Raw genomic sequence first — 18,780 nt, 5'->3', positions numbered from 1 at the left:
TCCCATGTTAGGGAAGTTTTCAACTATAATCTCTTCAAATATTTTCTCACGTCCTTTCTCTCTGTCTTGCCCTGTTGGGACCCGTATTATGTGAATGTTGTTGCGTTTAATGTTGTCCCAGAGGTCTCTTAGGCTGTCTTCATTTCTTTTCATTCTTTTTTGTTTATTCTGTTCCATGGCAGTGAATTCCACCATTCTGTCTTCCAGGTCACTTATGCGTTCTTCTGCCTCAGTTATTCTGCTATTGATTCCTTCTAGTGTATTTTTCATTTCAGTTATTGTATTGTTCATCTCTGTTTGTTTGTTCTTTAATTCTTCTAGTTGTTTGTTCTTTAATTCTTCTAGGTCTTTGTTAAACATTTGTTGCATCTTCTCTATCTTTACCTCCATTCTTTTTCCAAGGTCCTGGATCATCTTCACTATCATTATTCTGAATTCTTTTTATTTTGCCTTTTTTTTTTTTTTTTTTTTTTTCCAGTACACGGGCCTCTCACTGTTGTGACCTCTCCCGTTGCGGAGCACAGGCTCTGGATGCGCAGGCTCAGCGGCCATGGCTCCCAGGCCCAGCCACTCCGCGGCATGTGGGATCTTCCCGGACCGGGGCACGAACCCATGTCCCCTGAATCGGCAGGTGGACTCTCAACCACTGCACCACCAGGGAAGCCCTGAATTCTTTTTCTGGAAGGTTGCCTATCTCCACTTCATTTAGTTGTTTTCTGGGGTTTTATCTTGTTCCTTCATCTGATACACAGTCCTCTGCCTTTTCATTTCGTCCCTGTTTCTGTTAATGTGGTTTTCCTTCCACAGGCTACAGAATTATAGCTCTTCTTGCTTCTGCTATCTGCCCTCTGGTGGATGAGGCTATCTAAGAGGCTTGTGCAAGTTTCCTGATGTGAGGGACTGGTGGTGGGTAGAGCTGGGTGTTGCTCTGGTGGGCAGAGCTCAGTAAAACTTTAATCTGCTTGTCTGCTGATGGGTGGAGCTGGGTTCCCTCCCTGTTCATTGTTTGGCCTGAGGTGACCCAACACTGAACCCTACCCGGACTTTACTGGGGCTAATGGCAGACTCTGGGAGGGCTCACGCCAAAGAGTACCTCCCAGAACTTCTGCTGCCAGTGTCCTTGTCCCCACGGTGAGCCACAGCCACCCCCTGCCTCTGCGGGAGACCCTCCAACCCTAGCAGGTAGGTCTGGTTCAGTCTGCTATGGGGTCACTGCTCCTTCTCCTGGGTCCCGATGTGCACACTACTTTGTGTGTGCCCGCCACGAGTGGAGTCTCTGTTTCTCCCAGTCCTGTCGAAGTTCTGTAGTCAAATCTCGCTAGACCTCAAAGTCTGATTCTCTAGGAATTCCTCCTCCCGTTGCCAGACCCCCAGCTTGGGAAGCATGACGTGGGACTCAGAACCTTCACTCCAGTGGGTGGACTTCTGTGGTATAAGTGTTCTCCAGTTTTTGAGTCAACCACCCAGCAGTTATAGGATTTGATTTTCTTGTGATTGAGCCCCTCCTGCTGTCTCATTGTGGCCTCTCGTTTGTCTTTGGATGTGGGGTATCTTTTTTGGTGAGTTCCATTGTCTTTCTGTCATTGATTGTTCAGCAGTTAGTTGTGATTTCCGTTGCTCTCACAGGAGGGAGTGAGCGCACATCCTTCTCTTCCGCCATCTTGAACCAATCTTCCTGGTTAATAGTTTTTTGTTTTATGTTTTTTGTTTTGCTGTACGCGGGCCTCTCACTGTTGTGGCCTCTCCCGTTGCGGAGCACAGGCTCCGGACGCGCAGGCTCAGCAGCCATGGCTCATGGGCTGAGCCGCTCCACGGCATGTGGGATCTTCCCAGACAGGGCCACGAACCCGTGTCCCCTGCATCGTCAGGCGGACTCCAACCACTGCGCCACCAGGGAAGCCCCTGGTTAACAGTTTTTGATACCGATATTTTTTGGCCTTTTCATTAAGGTCCTTCTAAATGTTTTACAGGGACAAGAAAGCAAAAGTAACATTCAGTCTTTATGATTAATAAGTCAATGAGATACAATCTTTTTTTAAGTGCTGATACTTTTTTTCTTTATATTTTTTATTATAGTAGATTTACAATATTAGTTTCAGGTGTACAACATAGTGATTCAATATTTTTATAGATTATACTCCTTTTAAAATTATTATAAAAGAATAGCTAGATTTCCCTGTGCTGTATAATATATCCTTGTTGCTTATTTATTTCATACATAGTAGTTTGTATGTCTTAATCCCATACCCTTATGTTGCTCCCCCATCTACTCTCTCCTCACTGGTAACTACTAGTTTGTTCTCTGTGTCTGTGAGTCTGTTTCTGTTTTGTTATATTCATTTGTTTGTTTTATTTTTTAGGTTACACTTGTAAGTGATAATATAGAATATTTGTCTTTCTCTGTCTGACTTATTTCACTAAGTAGAATACCCTTTAGGGCCATCCATGTTGCAAATGGCAGAATTACATTCCTTTTATGGCTGAGTAATATTCCATAAATATAATCTATTTTAAATTTAGGCTTTTTAAAGATATTAAATCCAGTTTTCTCTCTATCTAAAGCATTTCACCAGCACACAACTCAAATAATACTCTGGTTCACATATATGTATGTTGAAATATATGATTAATTTACTCAGTAAGTTTATATTAATATCATGTAGCTTGCGAATTTGTGGAAACATACTATATTTCCTGGTCTGAGGTTTTTCTGCTTATTTTTGAAATGGTTTCAGTGCTTAGAGTGTTCTGTAATGTCCCTTTTATAATATAAATTGATTAAAAATAAACTATGAAATATGAAAGTAGTTCTCTGCAAATTTGTATTTTTTTTCAATATTTGAAATGCAAATAATTAAGTTGTATCTTAAGGAGGTTTTTTTTAGTTTTGTTTTGTTCAAAGTTAAATACTGCTTTTTGACACTTAAGCTTATAATCGTAAAGAACTTATTTACATTGCCTTTTCATTACTCTTTTTAAAAGTCCTTTTTTTTTTTTTTTTTTCCCCTCCTAACCCCAAGGTTTCGGCCTCATCAGGATGCAGACCCTGAAAAGCCACGTGTTGCTGCTTTAATTGACAGGCTCATTGCTTTTAAAAATAATGATAACGGAGCTTGGGTCAGAGGGGGAGACATTGTCGTTCAGAATTCAGCGTGGGTATTCTCTGTGAAATTATTATCTGATGACACTGATGTATTTATTTTTTAAGGGTTTTTTAAAAACCCAGTAGACTGAAAGTACAGTGGTGGTTTCTGGAATCATAGTATCATTACTAATAGAACAGGCTCTGAGGAAATATGCCAGCATTAACTGGCTGCAAATGTTTGGAATCGTCTCATTCTGCTGCTTTTATTGGAACTGAACTTGTCTGGTGACATGAGATATTTTTGATGAGATTAAACAGAAACTGGGACTTTAACTTTATGTAACAAACATGGTCTATGTCAGAGAGCTAAATAAAGATTTTGAAACTACCTGCATTTTTTTTCTTCCTTTTGGAAACTCAGTTTCCTGATGCTCTTCCACTGCCATTCAAAACAAAAGTTTTGAATTCTCCCTTAATAAGTCTGTTGACTTATGTCTTAACATGACTTGAAGCAGTAAGCATCTCACTTCTTTTCCATTTGTATAATTTTAGGAGAAGTCTGATGTATGTTGAGGTAAGATTTGGTGTTCAGGAGTCTAGAAACATGTTTTTTTCTGGCTGGTACTGACATTAGCTGCTTGGCATTTTACCATCATCTCTGACTTTTATCATGCAAAAAAAAAGGATATTGTATACAATCTGTAGAAATAGCTTGGGTATTAATGTTGAAAAGTTTTGAAGAGAATACCATGATCTAATTGTTAAAAATTAGTCATTCCTTGGTATCCGTGGGGGATTGGTTCCAGGACTCCCCATGGGTACCAAAATCCTGATGCTCAACTTCCTTATGTAAAACGGCATAGTATTTGCGTATAACCTACACACATCCTCCTGTATACTTTAAATCATCTCTATAACCTATTATATCCAAGACAATGTAAATGCTATCTAAATAGTTGTAAATGCAATGTAAATGCTATGTAAATAGTTGCCAGCACTGGACAAATGTAAGTTTTGCTTTTTGGAATTTTCCAGAAGTTTTTAAAAAATATTTCTGATCCACAGTTGGTTGAATCTGTGGGTGCAGAACCCACAGATATGGGGACCAAGTATAATGATAAAAATTATAATTATAGCTAATACCTGCTGCTTACTCTGTGCCAGACACTGTTCTAAATAGTTGACCCTAATTAGCATTTTAATGCTTTCAAGTATCCTATGAGGAAGCTTATATTATTATTTCAACCTTTAGGTGAGAAAACTGAGGGGCAAACAGGTTGAATAACTTGTCCAAGGTCACACAGCTAGTAATTGGCAAAGCTGAGATTGGAACCAGTTGCCTTCACTGTAGAGGCTATGCTTTTCATTATTGGAAAGTGAAATTTTTGTGTAGTCTTGGACAGTAAACATTACTGGAACTTCCTGGATTTTATGACAATTAAATATTTTGAGAGAATTACCTCTTCTTATATGATGTGATAAATTAAAATGTTCCCTCATTCTCTTTTTTCTTATAGATTTTCAGATAATGGAATAGGACTGACCTTTGCCAGGTTTGTAATTACTTTTAAAAATACTTATCTGATTATTTTAAAGCTGTAAGGTAAAATAACCTTGATATATATTTTTTGATAACACAGGAATGTTATATCATTTATTAACATTAAAAAAATTACCACTCACTTCCTGATGCCACTTGAGGGCCAAAAATACATTTTTATTGATTAATTGAATTTATACCAAAGTAGGAGATGAATCTAGCTGGAATTACACAGAAGGGTAGGCCCACCATATTTTTTGCTTAAAAGAAAACACTTGAGCTTTAGATTAAAGATCTTAAAAAGTAGGGGAATAAAGAGGAAGGGAATTGGTACAGGCACTATGGAGAACGGTATGGAGGTTCCTTAAAAAACTACAAATAGGACTACCATATGACCCAGCAATCCCACTACTGGGCATATACCCTGAGAAAACCATAATTCAAAAAGAGACATGTACCAAAATGTTCATAGCAGCCCTATTTACAATAGCCCGGAGATGGAAACAACCTAAGGGTCCATCGACAGATGAATGGATAAAGAAGATGTGGCACATATATACAATGGAATATTACTCAGCCATAAAAAGAAACAAAATTGAGCTATTTGTAATGAGGTGGATGGACCTAGAGCCTGTCATACAGAGTGAAGTAAGTCAGAAAGAGAAAGACAAATACTGTATGCTGACACATATATATGGAATTTAAGAAAAAAAAATGTCATGAAGAACATAGGGGTAAGACAGGAATAAAGACACAGACCTACTAGAGAATGGACTTGAGGATATGGGGAGGGGGAAGGGTAAGCTGTGACAAAGTGAAAGAGCGGCATGGACATATATACACTACCAAACGTAAGGTAGATAGCTAGTGGGAAGCAGCCGCATAGCACAGGGAGATCAGCTCGATGCTTTGTGACCGCCTGGAGGGGTGGGATAGGGAGGGTGGGAGGGAGATGCAAAAGGGAGGGGATATGGGAACATATGTATATGTATAACTGATTAAATTTGTTATAAAGCAAAAAAAAAAAAAGATAAAAAAAGAGGAAAGGAGTAAAAGTTGGGAGCAGATTAAATATTTTCTTTCTTAGAAGTTGGTCTAATTTCACAGTGGTCTTTTAGAGCTAAACTTTTTGTGTTATATATTTTTCTCCAAATAGCAGTTATTCTCATTGCTGTCTTAAACATGCTTGTCCTCTAATTATTGTCCAAGGCAAGTTTATTCTCCTCATTTGCAGTATTGTTGCTTGGGACTGAAATAATTAGTTGTTACTGTAAATTAAATCTCATTTGTTTAAATCTAATTTGCCAAGCACATATTAATTTATAAGAGGTATGTTCAATTTTGAGGCACCTTTTAATAACTCACTAATATGTATCAGAAAAAGCTACTGGCTACTTTGAAAATTTTTAGGTTTTTAAAGTTATAGCTTGCCTTCATTTGAGGCTCAATTTAAATTTCCTAGAGATGTGTGGTTAATGATTATTCTCATTTTAACAGTGACGGAAGCTTCCCAAGTGATGAAGGTTCCAGCCAAGAGGTATCTGAATCTCTCTTTATTGGGGAGAGCAGGAATTACGGATTTCAGGGTGGTCAGAACAAGTATGTAGGCACTGGAGGAATAGACCAGAAGCCTCGGACGTTACCCAGGAACAGGTAAGCATTGCTTTATCAGAGGAGTGTTAAATTTAAACAATAAATGAAAACCTAACCCCCTTAAAAAAGTTTCTGTAATAATCCTGTATCGATTGGTTCCCACTGTGACACTTTTCCCATCTTATCTTATTATTATTAAAACTATTATTCTTGTTGTTATTATTGCTATTACTATTGTGTGTAGTATGCTCTGGAATTCTGGAGCATTAACTATTAAACATTTTATAGATTTCATTATCAATTTTATAATGAAGGAACCTATCTTGTTTATCCTTCCTGTATAAGGCCTTATATAAGCTGGTAATCTTTTTTTCTTTCTTTCTTGAGAAAATTGCCAAACCATAAACTATGGACATTGAGTCAGTTTTCCCTCAATATGTGATGTTAGTTTTCAGAAATAGCCACTGGAAAAAGGAAATTACCTATTGAAAAGAGTCCTAGAAAATGAGGTGATAGATGCCAAAGCTGACTCAAAACCTAACCACAGCTGTATAATTAACAATGTTTCAGATGTTGAAAGGGTATGGGGGTAGACTTTTGGCATGTTTTCTGCCAAAAAAATCACAGTCATTAAAATAGTACTTACTACTAGAAAGATTCTTCAGGACTTTTAGGGAACTATTACCTAATTAATCTGTACATCAGTTCTGAGACACAGTTTGGAGTTGTCATTTTACTCCTAAGAAAACCAGGTAGAGAAAAACTAGTGTTCTAAAGGCCTTACGTTGGAGCTAACGTCAGAATTTATCAAACATCAATTCCCTTAAAGCTATACCCTGTGTCTGGATATTGGGCTAGGACAGGTCAGGGGGATGGGGCAAACAGATAGTTGGCTTTGGGGGACAGGTAATGAGTGTTGGCTGAAGGGCTTAACTAGCTTCTGGCAAAGGGCAGCCTATGCTTGGCTCCTCTCGCCTGTGTTTGTTTTGGGGAAATATTGAACATCTTTACTATATGCTACGCTATGTGTAGAACTCCTGTTAGACCGTGGAAGCCACTAGGAAAGGAACTTCATGGATTTTTAATGGCAAACATTTATTAAATGCTTATGATGTATCAGGCCCTGTTCTAAAGTACTTTATTATTCAGTTAATCCTTGCAAAGCCCAGTGAGGTAGGTGCTGTCATCATCCTGCTTTTTAAGTGAGTAACTTAGTAAAAATAGCTAAGATGGGACTCGAACCCTGTTACTTTGGCTTCAGTGCTCTGCTCTTTACAATTAGGCTAAAGCTGCCTCTTCTAATATGTAAATTAAGAAAAAAGGCTGTTTTAGTTGGGTATGGGCTGCAGTAAAAATGGTGGCCAATTCAATTCCATTATTTTTATTTTACACTGGCCTTTAGTTTTATTTCGAAATGCTATTGCTTCTTTGCCAAGGAGGAGTTTTCGAAATGAAGATTCCTAGTTGCTCAATGGATCCAGTTTTTATTTTACTGTATGTTTACAACCTTTTCTATGGCAGAGGACTGTTTTGTGATGTATCCTTGGAAAAACATCAAGAGGCATAGATTTTTAAGTAGGCTATTTGATTTGCTTGCTAGCATCTATGTTTTTATTGTAAAACACCACCAAGTTGTAAACTAATTTGTTGCTATAGAGGTCCTCTGCAATGCCATTAAGAACGTAATAGGGGAAAAACCTAAGGGATCCAGAATATTATGGGTTTTGTACATTAATTTTGGTTAATAATATATGATTAGTAGGTTAAGGAGTTTGTGTTGGAACAGAAAGGAGTAAAATGAATAAAACGAATTTCTCTATCTAGCCATCCCCTTTGGCATAGTAAGCCTTGCAGACTTACACTTTTGTACTTTTAAGTATATCATTTCTCCTTACTACTGTCATTTAGTGGCTTGAAAGGAGGTTCTCTCTGTTTAAGCACAGATTTGTCTTTTGTTCTTATGCTAGAGATTTGGGAACTAAAGCTAAAGTATATGCGTTATCAAAGAAAAGATCTCAACTGAGTTGATTCAAGGAAGCCAAGTCACCTTTTCAGACAAGCCTCCATTCTATCCAAAATAGCATCCCTCTTCTACCCAGTCTATTGTATTACTATGTCTTTACTTTCTTCAAGCACTTATTATCTGAAATTGTCCATTGTTTTTCTGTTTGCCTTTCTCACTACAGTGTAGGTTTCATTTGATTGGAGATCTTGCTTGGTTACCACTGTATCCTAGAATTGTGCTTAGTGTATATGGGATATTCAACAGTATTTATAAAACAAGTACGCAAGTGAAGTGCTGTTAAAGGGACGGGCCCGTATGCATTAAACAAAATCTTGTATTTCAACAGGACATTCCCAATTAGAGGCTTTCAGATCTATGATGGGCCCATTCATGTCACCAGGTGCACTTTCAAACAATATGTGCCAACTCCAGATAGGCATACCAGTGCTATTGGCTTCCTCATGAAGAATTCTTGGCAGATAACCCCCAGGAATAACATCTCCCTTGTGAAGTTTGGTCCACATGTAAGTATGTTCTCATGGTTCCTACACAGTGAGTATGGTGGGAAGAGGAGGGATGGCACATTTCCAAAGATGAAAACACAAACGAAGGGTTCGTACTGAGTTTTTATGATTGGGAGGAGAAATCTATGCAAGAGCAACTCCTAATTCCATGTACTCTGTCCTGCTGAGTTCAAGGTGAGAACAGAAGTCCCATGTGACCTGGGGTATTTCTGATATTCTGGTGATATCTTCAAAGGGAAAATGACTTAAAGTGATGACACGGGGATGGGAATTGTAGAATTTCATAGGAACAAGAGGACATATAATTTGGTGAAATTCAGTATAATAATCCATGAAGAGATTTGGGTTTTACCTGGTATTTTACTTTTCTGGGGTCTATTCTTCTGGGGAACTAGAGGATAAAAGATTGGGAAAGAAGAGGAATAGGGGTGTGATATGAAACAAATTAGGTTATTTCTTATATGAACTATTGGAAGGTTTTTATGAAGATTGCAAAGAAGACTTAGAAATAATTGTTTACAATGCCGTAGGCCACAGAAATAGTTTTCTTAGTAGTTTTGTCAGTACCCTCTTTACCATTAATACACAGGACAATCTGATTATATACTCCCAGCCTCTCCCCATCTTTCCACTTCTAAGATGACAGTGGTGTAGAGATTGAGTCTCAGACCGTATTGCTTTCTGCTGCCACAGGCAGCCACAATTGGAAAGTGGCTCATAGTTCTCTCATTCACATCCACAGGCAAACTCAGTGGTTGCCCAGTTTAAAGAGAACTTAAGATAGTTTACCAAAGTCTATATCTGGTTTTTGTGAATAGCTGAGGCATGGAACCAGAGGCACACGTGCAGACTGGGTTGTCAGCTTGGTTGACTGGTTCTCTTCTAGGCCACATAACTCCAGGGGAAGAAGAAGAGCTACACTGTGGATAGGGTCCCACATAAATAAATAAGGTGGTTCTTGGATTACCTCTCCAGTATAGAGGTTAGATGTTCGCTTACTGCCCACATGGCTCACCCCATGCACAGAATTTGGTGATCACTGACATGGTCATACTGAAAAAACAGTTTTTAGATGTTTCGTTTGTTGCAGAGTTCTAGAGTTCTAACAGCCTAAGAGAATCCATGCTGTTTAGGTTTAGTGTTTCATCAGCCTGTAATTCTCTAAGGTGGCAATGCTCTGAAACCATTCATAAAGGGAATGCTCTGTCATATTTATTATTCCTAAAAAGGGGGACAATATGCCCTAGACGTCTTTTAGATTTAACCATAGGAGGTATAAGGAAAAAGAGAAAAGAGCCTAGAACTAAGAATTTAGAGCCACTTGTCCCACACATCACTGATTTTCCATTGAGCTGCTTATCATTTAGATGTTCAGCTGATTTTAAAACTTCCCAATAAAAACATTGTAGAGGTGTATCTGCATGGCTTGAATAACATTAGTAACTTACCACTAATAAGAAGCAGCTAAAGATTATAAAGCATGTAACCTGCAGCCTGCTTTGTAGCTGTGTACTATGTGTTCGATAAGGGCATTGAATTAACATTACCCGACATGAAAATTACTGAGCTGGACTTGGTCTATGTTGAGGAGAGAGAAGATAACAGACACTTTCCAACAAGTTGTAGTGAGTCCAGTGGTCATGCAACCATACCAAGGCAACACTTAGATTGTGTTTTAGTTTGGAACTGTACTTACTTTTTGGTGGGAGGAGTCATTAACAAGTTAACTAAAGCATTTGGAGTGAAATAAAATGATTAGCTCAGGAGATAGAACTTATAATAGATTTTTATTTAATTGAGGTGTGGTTTGCATACAGGGAAACGCAGAGATCTTAAGTATAAAGTTTATAAGTTTTAACAAATACATATGACTGCATAGTTCCCCTTCCCACAACTATTCTAGTTTCTCTTACCATGGATTAGTTTTATCTGGGGAACAGGTAATAATTTTTAAGTTAAAAAAAGGGAAAATACCAAAGATGAAGTTGAATGCTTGCTGCTTGAACTCTACAAGGCTTTGGGAAATTTTTTTCCCCATGCATGTCATAATTAATCAAAAATGTTGGTTGACAGTTATGCTGTGACTCAGAACTGCTTTAACCTTAAAGTAATTGTAATGGATATGAAGTTGGGTCCTTGCAGGGAATGCTGGCTAACATGGCAGGAGCCCTCATTTTATGATGTCCTTGTTTTTCATTGCTTTCAGGTGTCTCTCAATGTCTTCTTTGGAAAGCCTGGTCCCTGGTTTGAAGATTGTGAGCTAGATGGTGATAAGAACTCCATATTCCATGACATTGATGGCTCTGTGACAGGATACAAGGATGCTTACGTGGGAAGAATTGACAACTACCTGATCCGCCATCCAAGCTGTGTAAATGTTACCAAGTGGAATGCAGTGGTGTGCAGTGGGAACTATGCCCAGGTAGGCCAGAACACATTGTGATGCCTGATTCCTTACCAGCTCCCGACAGCACTGCTTCTGTGAGGAGTGCTCTTCAGCTCTTCGGGATGATTGATACTTTCCAAAGCATGGGTTTTTTGGGGGTTTTTTTAGGGAAAAAAAAGGAAAAAATTCTTTAGGAATCATAGACTCACAGAATTTTATTTAAAGTTCCCCCACTCCAAACCAATTTAAAAGTGAAAAAGTGAGCCCAAGAGAAGTAAGATAACTTGCTCTTGGTTAAATATGGTTGGGATGTAGTTGGGGTGAGAACCCATATTTCCTGAGTTCCTAGGCCAGGTTTTTTTGCTGTGCTACAGATGTGTCCCCTGAGAGGGTGTTTCACTCTTTGCTTTCAGGGTTATTATCTCTATTTTATCTCTAAATTAGGGACTCTGACTTGTGAGGCAGAATATCAGTAGATCACATGGAAAGTGAGATGTTCTCAGAAACAGAGCTAGGAATTGGAATGAGTGGACAAGGAAGGAATCCAAGGAAATTCTGTAAATTATATTATGATATAATGTCTATGAAAATATGAAGGGGACGATATAGATTGGGAAACACTTCTTTGAAAACATTAAGCTAGTGTGCATTTATTAACTGGATGCCTGGTATAAGAAGATGGAATAATTAGGGAGGTAGTATGTTAAGAGCACAGATGCTGGAACCAGATTGCATGGGTTTGAATTCTGGCTTTGTTATTTCCTTAAATATGAGGTGGGTAAGTTAATTAATTGCTCTGTGCCTCTGCTCAATGAGGATAATATTAGATCCTCTCATACATGGCTGTCGTGAGGATAGAATGCACGAGTATTGGTAAAGCATTTCACCCGTGGCCTAGCACATAGTGAAGTGCTTGCTGCAATTAGTATTATTTGAAGAGCAGGGCTCTAAGTTGCAAAGATGATTTTAATAGTGGTATTTGATGGATGAAAGATTGCAGAATGGAGGTACCAGTTGCCCAGAATTTTGAAGAGAGCAGAATTTTATTTCCATATTTTAGACAATTACATGGTCATATTTAATAATAGATGTTAAGAGAGATAAAAGAATAGAGGGGGGACTTCCCTGGTGGGGCAGTGGTGGAGAGTCCGCCTGCCGATGCAGGGGATGCGGGTTCGTGCCCCGGTCCGGGAGGATCCCACATGCAGCGGAGCGGCTGGGCCCGTGAGCCATGGCCTCTGAGCCTGCGCGTCCGGAGCTTGTGCTCCGCAACGGAAGAGACCACAACAGTGAGAGGCCCACATACCGCAAAAAAAAAAAAAAAGAATAGAGGAAAAGGATAATTGGAGCATGGAGAGGAGAATTAGAGGAAGAGCAAAGTATCTTCCAAGGCAGACTGGACTCTCTGATAGCCTGAAAGGCAGGAAAGAAGCCTCCCTTGTTAACGTGCTGCTGAGTGCTCTTATTTGCAGGGTGGGTTCTTCCTGGGGAAGGACCAGTTCTGTGACGGAGCCCCTTCACTGAGCTCTGGCTACTTTGGCTCCTGCTTTTCAACTTCTTGAGCCCCCTGAGTTGTATGTGGTTTCTACCATCTAAGCTTTCTATAGTGGGAGTTTCTTGGAGCAGAATTCTTTATTACTCTTCAGACTTTGAATCATGACTGTTAAAGAATGCTATGATTCTTAAATTTTAAAAAAAACTTTAAAAAGATTCTCATTTATAGACAAGACAAAGGGCTTAAGAGGGGTAAAGATTAGAGAGCTTTTTCTGGTTTATTTTAATAGAGTATTAGCTTCTTTGTTGTGGGATTTCTCATCCCCATGGGAGCGAGAGGAGTCATACTTGCCTAAGTTCTGGGAAGGACAAGGAAAGGATGGAGAAATAATTATAGTAAAATAAAGAAGAAAAGAATGTGGTTGAAAATGTGATTTCTTCTTCCATTCGTTTTATTCTTAACCAGAATTGCCCTCTAAAATTAAGTTGACTCATTAATGCCTAAGAAGATATAGAAATTCTAGAATTAAAACAAAGATAAAAAGCTTTTAATTCTTTAGTAGCTACAGTTTTAGTTAAATTGCTAGCCATGTGTATTCAAAGGTACATATTATCTGTCTGTCTTAAAGTGGTATGTGCTCACTCATGAAAACTTTATATTTTATTATAAATGTCTCTATATAGTCTTTGCATTTTCTAAGGTATTTGAGAATGTGAACCTGATAACTTCTGTCTTAAAAAGCAAAGTAGTAATTCTATTTTTATTTGAAGATGAAGAAAGAAAAAAGTGTCTAATATTGCCCAGGTGGCTCTGGGAATGGTAGGACAGAAATTTTCTCCTGAGAATTTGGAATTTGGGCTGGGAGCCCAGATATGTAGCCATTTGTTATTTCTTGGATGATGTATAGTACTGTATTTTTTTAACAAAAGATAGAAGCAACTGGATCTCAAGATAGAATAATTATTCTTTAGCTATTTGTAAATATATTTTAATGGGATGTCTACTCTTTGCTGACCCAAGGGTAAAGCTGCTCGGGAAGAAAGGTGGAACATAAGGAGAATGTGCCACCTCAAATCCTTCTTGGATTTGGAAGAAGGCAGGATATATATATGTGTGTGTTGGGGGGGGAGGGTGTATTCTATTATATTTTAACCTATTATATAATTAAATACAGATCAAATATAAACATTTAAATAAGGAATAAATAAATATAATATATTAAACATATATATTTAAATGTAGTCTCAAAATATATATTTCCTATCTCTATTTTAATCTTTAAGTGGTGTCAGTAGAGAGTACTATAGTCAAACATGAATGAGAGTTAAGAAGACTTTCTGGCTCAAAGAATTTATAATTGAGGAATCAATATGGATAAAACTGCAGAAATCAGAGAAAGAGAAAACAGAGAAGTAGCGTGGATTAAATGCAACATTCTGCAAATGTTTTAATACTTCTGGGGAATTCTGTTACAGGATACTGATTTGTTTTAGGAAATTGTTCTGAGGTTTGTTCTTTGGAGGATGCATTTGGGGAAGATTTTGTTTTGGCACAGTATGGAACTCAAATGCCACTGGAATAAATTCAGGGCTTTCAAATTTGCCTCAGTTTAATATGTTTTTCCAGTTTTTGCAGAACACTTTCTAACTTTTTTTTTTTAATGGGTGGAAAATGACTTCTTGGGTTGATGTAGGTCATGGAAAATTGAAAGCCAAAGCTCTGAGATATTTTAAATTTCCATCTCTTATTTCAGAGGAAAGTCTTTCAGATTTGACTAGAGGGTATCAGTTTTCACATTAATTTACTAATTTTTTGTATGTGTGTACTTCAGATTGAGGGATTTCTTTGACAGGCTATGTAAACCACAAAGTTTTATATTCTAACGAATAAGCTGGCCTGTTGTGGAAGAGATGATGGAAGATCCTGGCTACCAGAACACATGGTCTGTTTTTACTATTTCAGTTTAAGCAGGCTTCATTGTAAGTGGAGCTTAGGATGAAGTTGGCTACTACTCAGTCAGTCTGGCACGGATCATAGAATCTCTCTCTTGAAAGTAGAGACATTTGACTTTGTGCTAGATATGTTTTCTTTAGCTATTTAAATTTTCATTCTCTTCCCTTTAATCCTTAATTATTATTATTATTTTTTTTTTTTTTTTTTTGGCGGTACGCAGGCCTCCCACTGTTGTGGCCTCTCCCGTTGCGGAGCACGGGCTCCGGACGCGCAGGCCCAGCGGCCACGGCTCACGGGCCCAGCCGCTCCGCAGCATGTGGGATCTTCCCGGACCGGGGCACGAACCCGTGTCCCCTGCATCGGCAGGCGGACTGTCAACCACTGCGCCACCAGGGAAGCCCTAATCCTTAATTATTTTTTGAAGGTCTATGTGCAGACATGGAGCACTCAGAATCTGACTATGACCATCACACGAGATGAGTATCCAGCCTACCCTATGGTGCTCCGGGGAATTAACCAGAAGGCCACCTTTCCACAGTACCAGCCTGTGATCATGCTGGAGAAGGGCTACACCATCCATTGGAATGGGCCAGCACCGAAGACTGCTTTTCTATACCTCATAAACTTCAACAAGTATGCTTCTATTACTGTTACTTCAAATAGTTGGGCGAGTAATAATTTAGTGGAGAAAAACAATAACCTATCTCCTTTGTAGCAAGTAAAGAACTCCAACTTTATGTACTTTGTTCCTCCTGTGGGGAGGCTATATATGTTATATTGATGGAATTAAGAGATTGTATAAATTGAATTCTGTCCTATTAAAAGCATGTCTTTTTCTCTATGGTCAAGGAATTGTGGGCAGAAAGCCATTTAACGGTAGGTTTTAATACTGTCTGCTGAATACTTTATTCTCTGTAGCTGGGATGGGAATAAATTTTATCTGGTGTTCCAACTGAGCACTACCTAGAAAGTAAAAAATTTTTGAGGCCAAGTTTAGACTTGACAGAAGAGAGTAGTATGACTGATTATTCATGTCAGCAATGGGCAAGAAGTGGAAGAACTGTGGCATGGATAATGTCAGGTATTTGCCGTACCTGCCAGAATGTGAAAGCATCTTTCTATCCCTTCTTGATTTCTCAGTTGTCTGCTCTAATAATATTACTTTCAATCAAGGGCTCTATTTTTACATTAAATTATTTAAGTGTTTACTGTGTGCCAGTTGATATAAAGATGACTGAGAGGAGTACTTGCCCTTCAGGAGCTCACAGTATACAGGTGGAACAAAATTTAAGTAAATAAACCAGTACTTTTTTTTTTTTTTTTGCGGTACGCGGGCCTCTCACTGTTGTGGCCTCTCCCGTTGTGGAGCACAGGCTCCGGACGCGCAGGCTCAGCCGCCATGGCTCCACGGGCCCAGCCGCCCCGCGGCATGTGGGATCTTCCTGGACCGGGGCACGAACCCGTGTCCCCTGCATCGGCAGGCGGACTCTCAACCACTGCGCCACCAGGGAAGCCCACCAGTACTATTTTTTAAAGGACAAAAGATAAGAGCAACTATTCTGCCTAAGGGAGTTGGGCCAGGCTGCACTGAGAAGTGATAGCAAGTGATCAGTTTTGTTACAAAAGCAGCAGAGTTGGGAAAGGGCTAGTTCTGCTCAAGGACTGATGGATTGAGTGTGATGGGAGCGTAGTCGGGGAAGTGACAGAAGATGAGACTAGAAATAAGAGCTGGGACTGTCTAGACATGTGATGGTTAACCCATGGGACTCCATGAAACTGCTCAGATATGTACCTGAAACATTGGTTTGTTCACCTGACTGGTCATAAAGGTTGACTCGTCAGAACTCTCTTAAAATACCCAAATGGAATGAACAGAGATGGACATAGAACATGTAGGAATTTCCCTCTAAGGATAGCTGAACATCATGGTAGATGCTCTTATTCTGAGATGATAGGCCTCTGGCACATGCTCTAAACTGAACCATTACTATTTTCCTGTAACACTGGCTGCTCCTTCTCTATGCCTTTGCTGGACAATTGCACCTTCACTTACTGAGTCAACCAAGCCAAAAAAATCTCAGGACTCATCCTTTCCTCTTTCTTTTCTCTCATTTCTCCATCCTATCAGTGGCCAAGCCCTGTTGATCCTATCTGCTTAATGTTTTCAAATCTCTCCACTTCTTTCCACCGTCACTGCTTGTGACTGAGTTTAGGTCATTATCCTGTCTTGCCTGGATCCCTGCAGCAGCCTCCTACTCGGTCTCCCCACCTCCCTCCACCTTCACTCCTTGGTCCACATTGTGTCCAGGGTGCGGGTTCTAAAAGCCAATCTGATATTGTCACCCCCATCAGTGAGCTGCCTAGAAGTCAATGAAGGAACAAACGATTGTCAGAGAGGGTGGAGGAGATATGTGAAATAGTGATCCACAATCCAAAAAGTTATATCTGGCAGGTTATGAATCTGAGGTGAGGTATTATAATCAAATGGTATGCAGGGTTCTGCACATACAAGGCACAACTTTTGAATAAATACTAAGAAAGTAAAAAGATTTTAAAGTGAAAAAAAGGATGAGCCCAGAAGTTTCAAAACTATATGGGCTTGAAATTCAGTCCAGCTTTCCTTGTTTAATTATCTAAAAGTTTGTAAAAGTTACATCATGGGCAGAGGCAAGAGGAGGAGATGGATAATTTTTTTTCCAAATTTAATATAATTATAGAGAGGTCATGGATTTTGTCATAGTGGCACTTTTGAAAATAACAGTTTAAAAGTTATAAAAGCTGTACTTATTCATTAAACAAAATAAGGAAATACAGAAAAACATTTTAAAAATTACAATAACCTATAATTCTTCTAATCAAATTGAGGCATTATAAACATTTATAGGGTTCTCGTGTCTTTCCACCCTCAAGTGTTCTCTGAGCATATAAATATGCCAAAATTTATTTAACTACTCCATTCCCCTATGAACATTTAGATTGTTTTTCTCCTGACCCTTTCCCCCCTTTGGTATTACAAATGATACTGGATAGAACATCTTTTCTTATACATTTTTGGCCTGTATTTCTAATTTCTTAGTGGGATTACTGGATGAAATCTGTGTGAACAATTTTAAGGCATTGTTACATATTGTTTTAAAATTGTTTTGAATGATTAAAAAGTTCTGGAAATGGATAGTGGTGATGGTTGTACAACCTTGTGAATGTACTTAATGTCACTAAACTGTAAAGTGAAAAAAGGTCTAAAATGGTAAATTTTATATGTTACCACATGTATATTTTGCCACAACTTAAAGAATGCCAAAAAAAGAAATGATAAAAAAGGGGAAAATATTCTTAATGGTTTTCAAAAAGTATTAATTTTATATCTTAGAACATTAGGTAAGAAACAACACTATGGCAATTTGGTAATATTCATCAAAGACTTTAAAAATGCATACACCTTTATCTCTAGCAAATTTACCACTAACAATTTATCCTAATGTAATTATAAAAGATAAAAATATATTTATGAATAAAAAGATTCTTTGGGAAGGTTTTACCAGTGTACACTTCCACTATCAGGCTATTAGTGTTTCTTCCATTTTAGTATACCTATACCCAACTGTCTCAATTTTATTATCTGCTTGCAGTATCTAAGTACATTTTATCCAGCTTCTATTCACATTCCCTGAAGTCCTGTTGAAACCAAGAATTTTTTATAAGCCATATCATTGTTGTACCTATATTGAGGAGAAAAATTTGGGTAACATGTAAAAGTCGATGATTCATTAGTGTGTTAGGATTCAGGGCTTTCATTGTTAGTGGCTCCATACACAGCAGAGATTTAGGGAGAAGACCATGGCTAAAATTTACATATGCTGTAATACTTAAAATGTACTGGCTCAAATGTGAATTCATGTTTTTATTGTCTCTCCTTTATAGGAATGACTGGATTCGAGTTGGACTCTGCTATCCGTCAAACACAAGTTTTCAGGTTACCTTTGGCTTTCTACAGCGGCATAATGGCTCATTATCCAAAATGGAAGAGTATGAGCCCTTGCATTCGCTGGAGGAATTGCAGAGGAAACAGTCTGAGAGGAAATTCTATTTTGACTCCAGCACGGGGTAATTCGGGGCAACCAGTGAATGAGAATTATTGCTGTTTTTCTTTAGTGGTGAAATTACTAGTTCTTCAGTGTAACTAAGAATAGATTGTGATG

General features: G+C 38.5%; 1 protein-coding gene across 1 annotated transcript in view; it reads left to right on the top strand.

Moving 5' to 3' along the window:
• Positions 1-18,780, top strand: part of CEMIP2 (cell migration inducing hyaluronidase 2) — an 83,210-nt gene that overhangs the window by 50,386 nt on the left and 14,044 nt on the right. The window contains exons 13-19 of the mRNA XM_060102303.1: positions 3,021-3,152; positions 4,603-4,638; positions 6,123-6,278; positions 8,570-8,747; positions 10,954-11,169; positions 15,006-15,214; positions 18,503-18,685. Coding sequence (XP_059958286.1) covers positions 3,021-3,152; positions 4,603-4,638; positions 6,123-6,278; positions 8,570-8,747; positions 10,954-11,169; positions 15,006-15,214; positions 18,503-18,685 — 1,110 coding nt within the window. The remainder of the gene's footprint in view (positions 1-3,020; positions 3,153-4,602; positions 4,639-6,122; positions 6,279-8,569; positions 8,748-10,953; positions 11,170-15,005; positions 15,215-18,502; positions 18,686-18,780) is intronic.

The sequence above is a fragment of the Mesoplodon densirostris genome, chromosome 6 (genome assembly GCF_025265405.1).
Source record: "Mesoplodon densirostris isolate mMesDen1 chromosome 6, mMesDen1 primary haplotype, whole genome shotgun sequence".
In the NCBI taxonomy this organism is placed as follows: Eukaryota; Metazoa; Chordata; class Mammalia; order Artiodactyla; family Ziphiidae; genus Mesoplodon; species Mesoplodon densirostris.
This window is presented reverse-complemented; position numbering and strand designations above follow the sequence as displayed.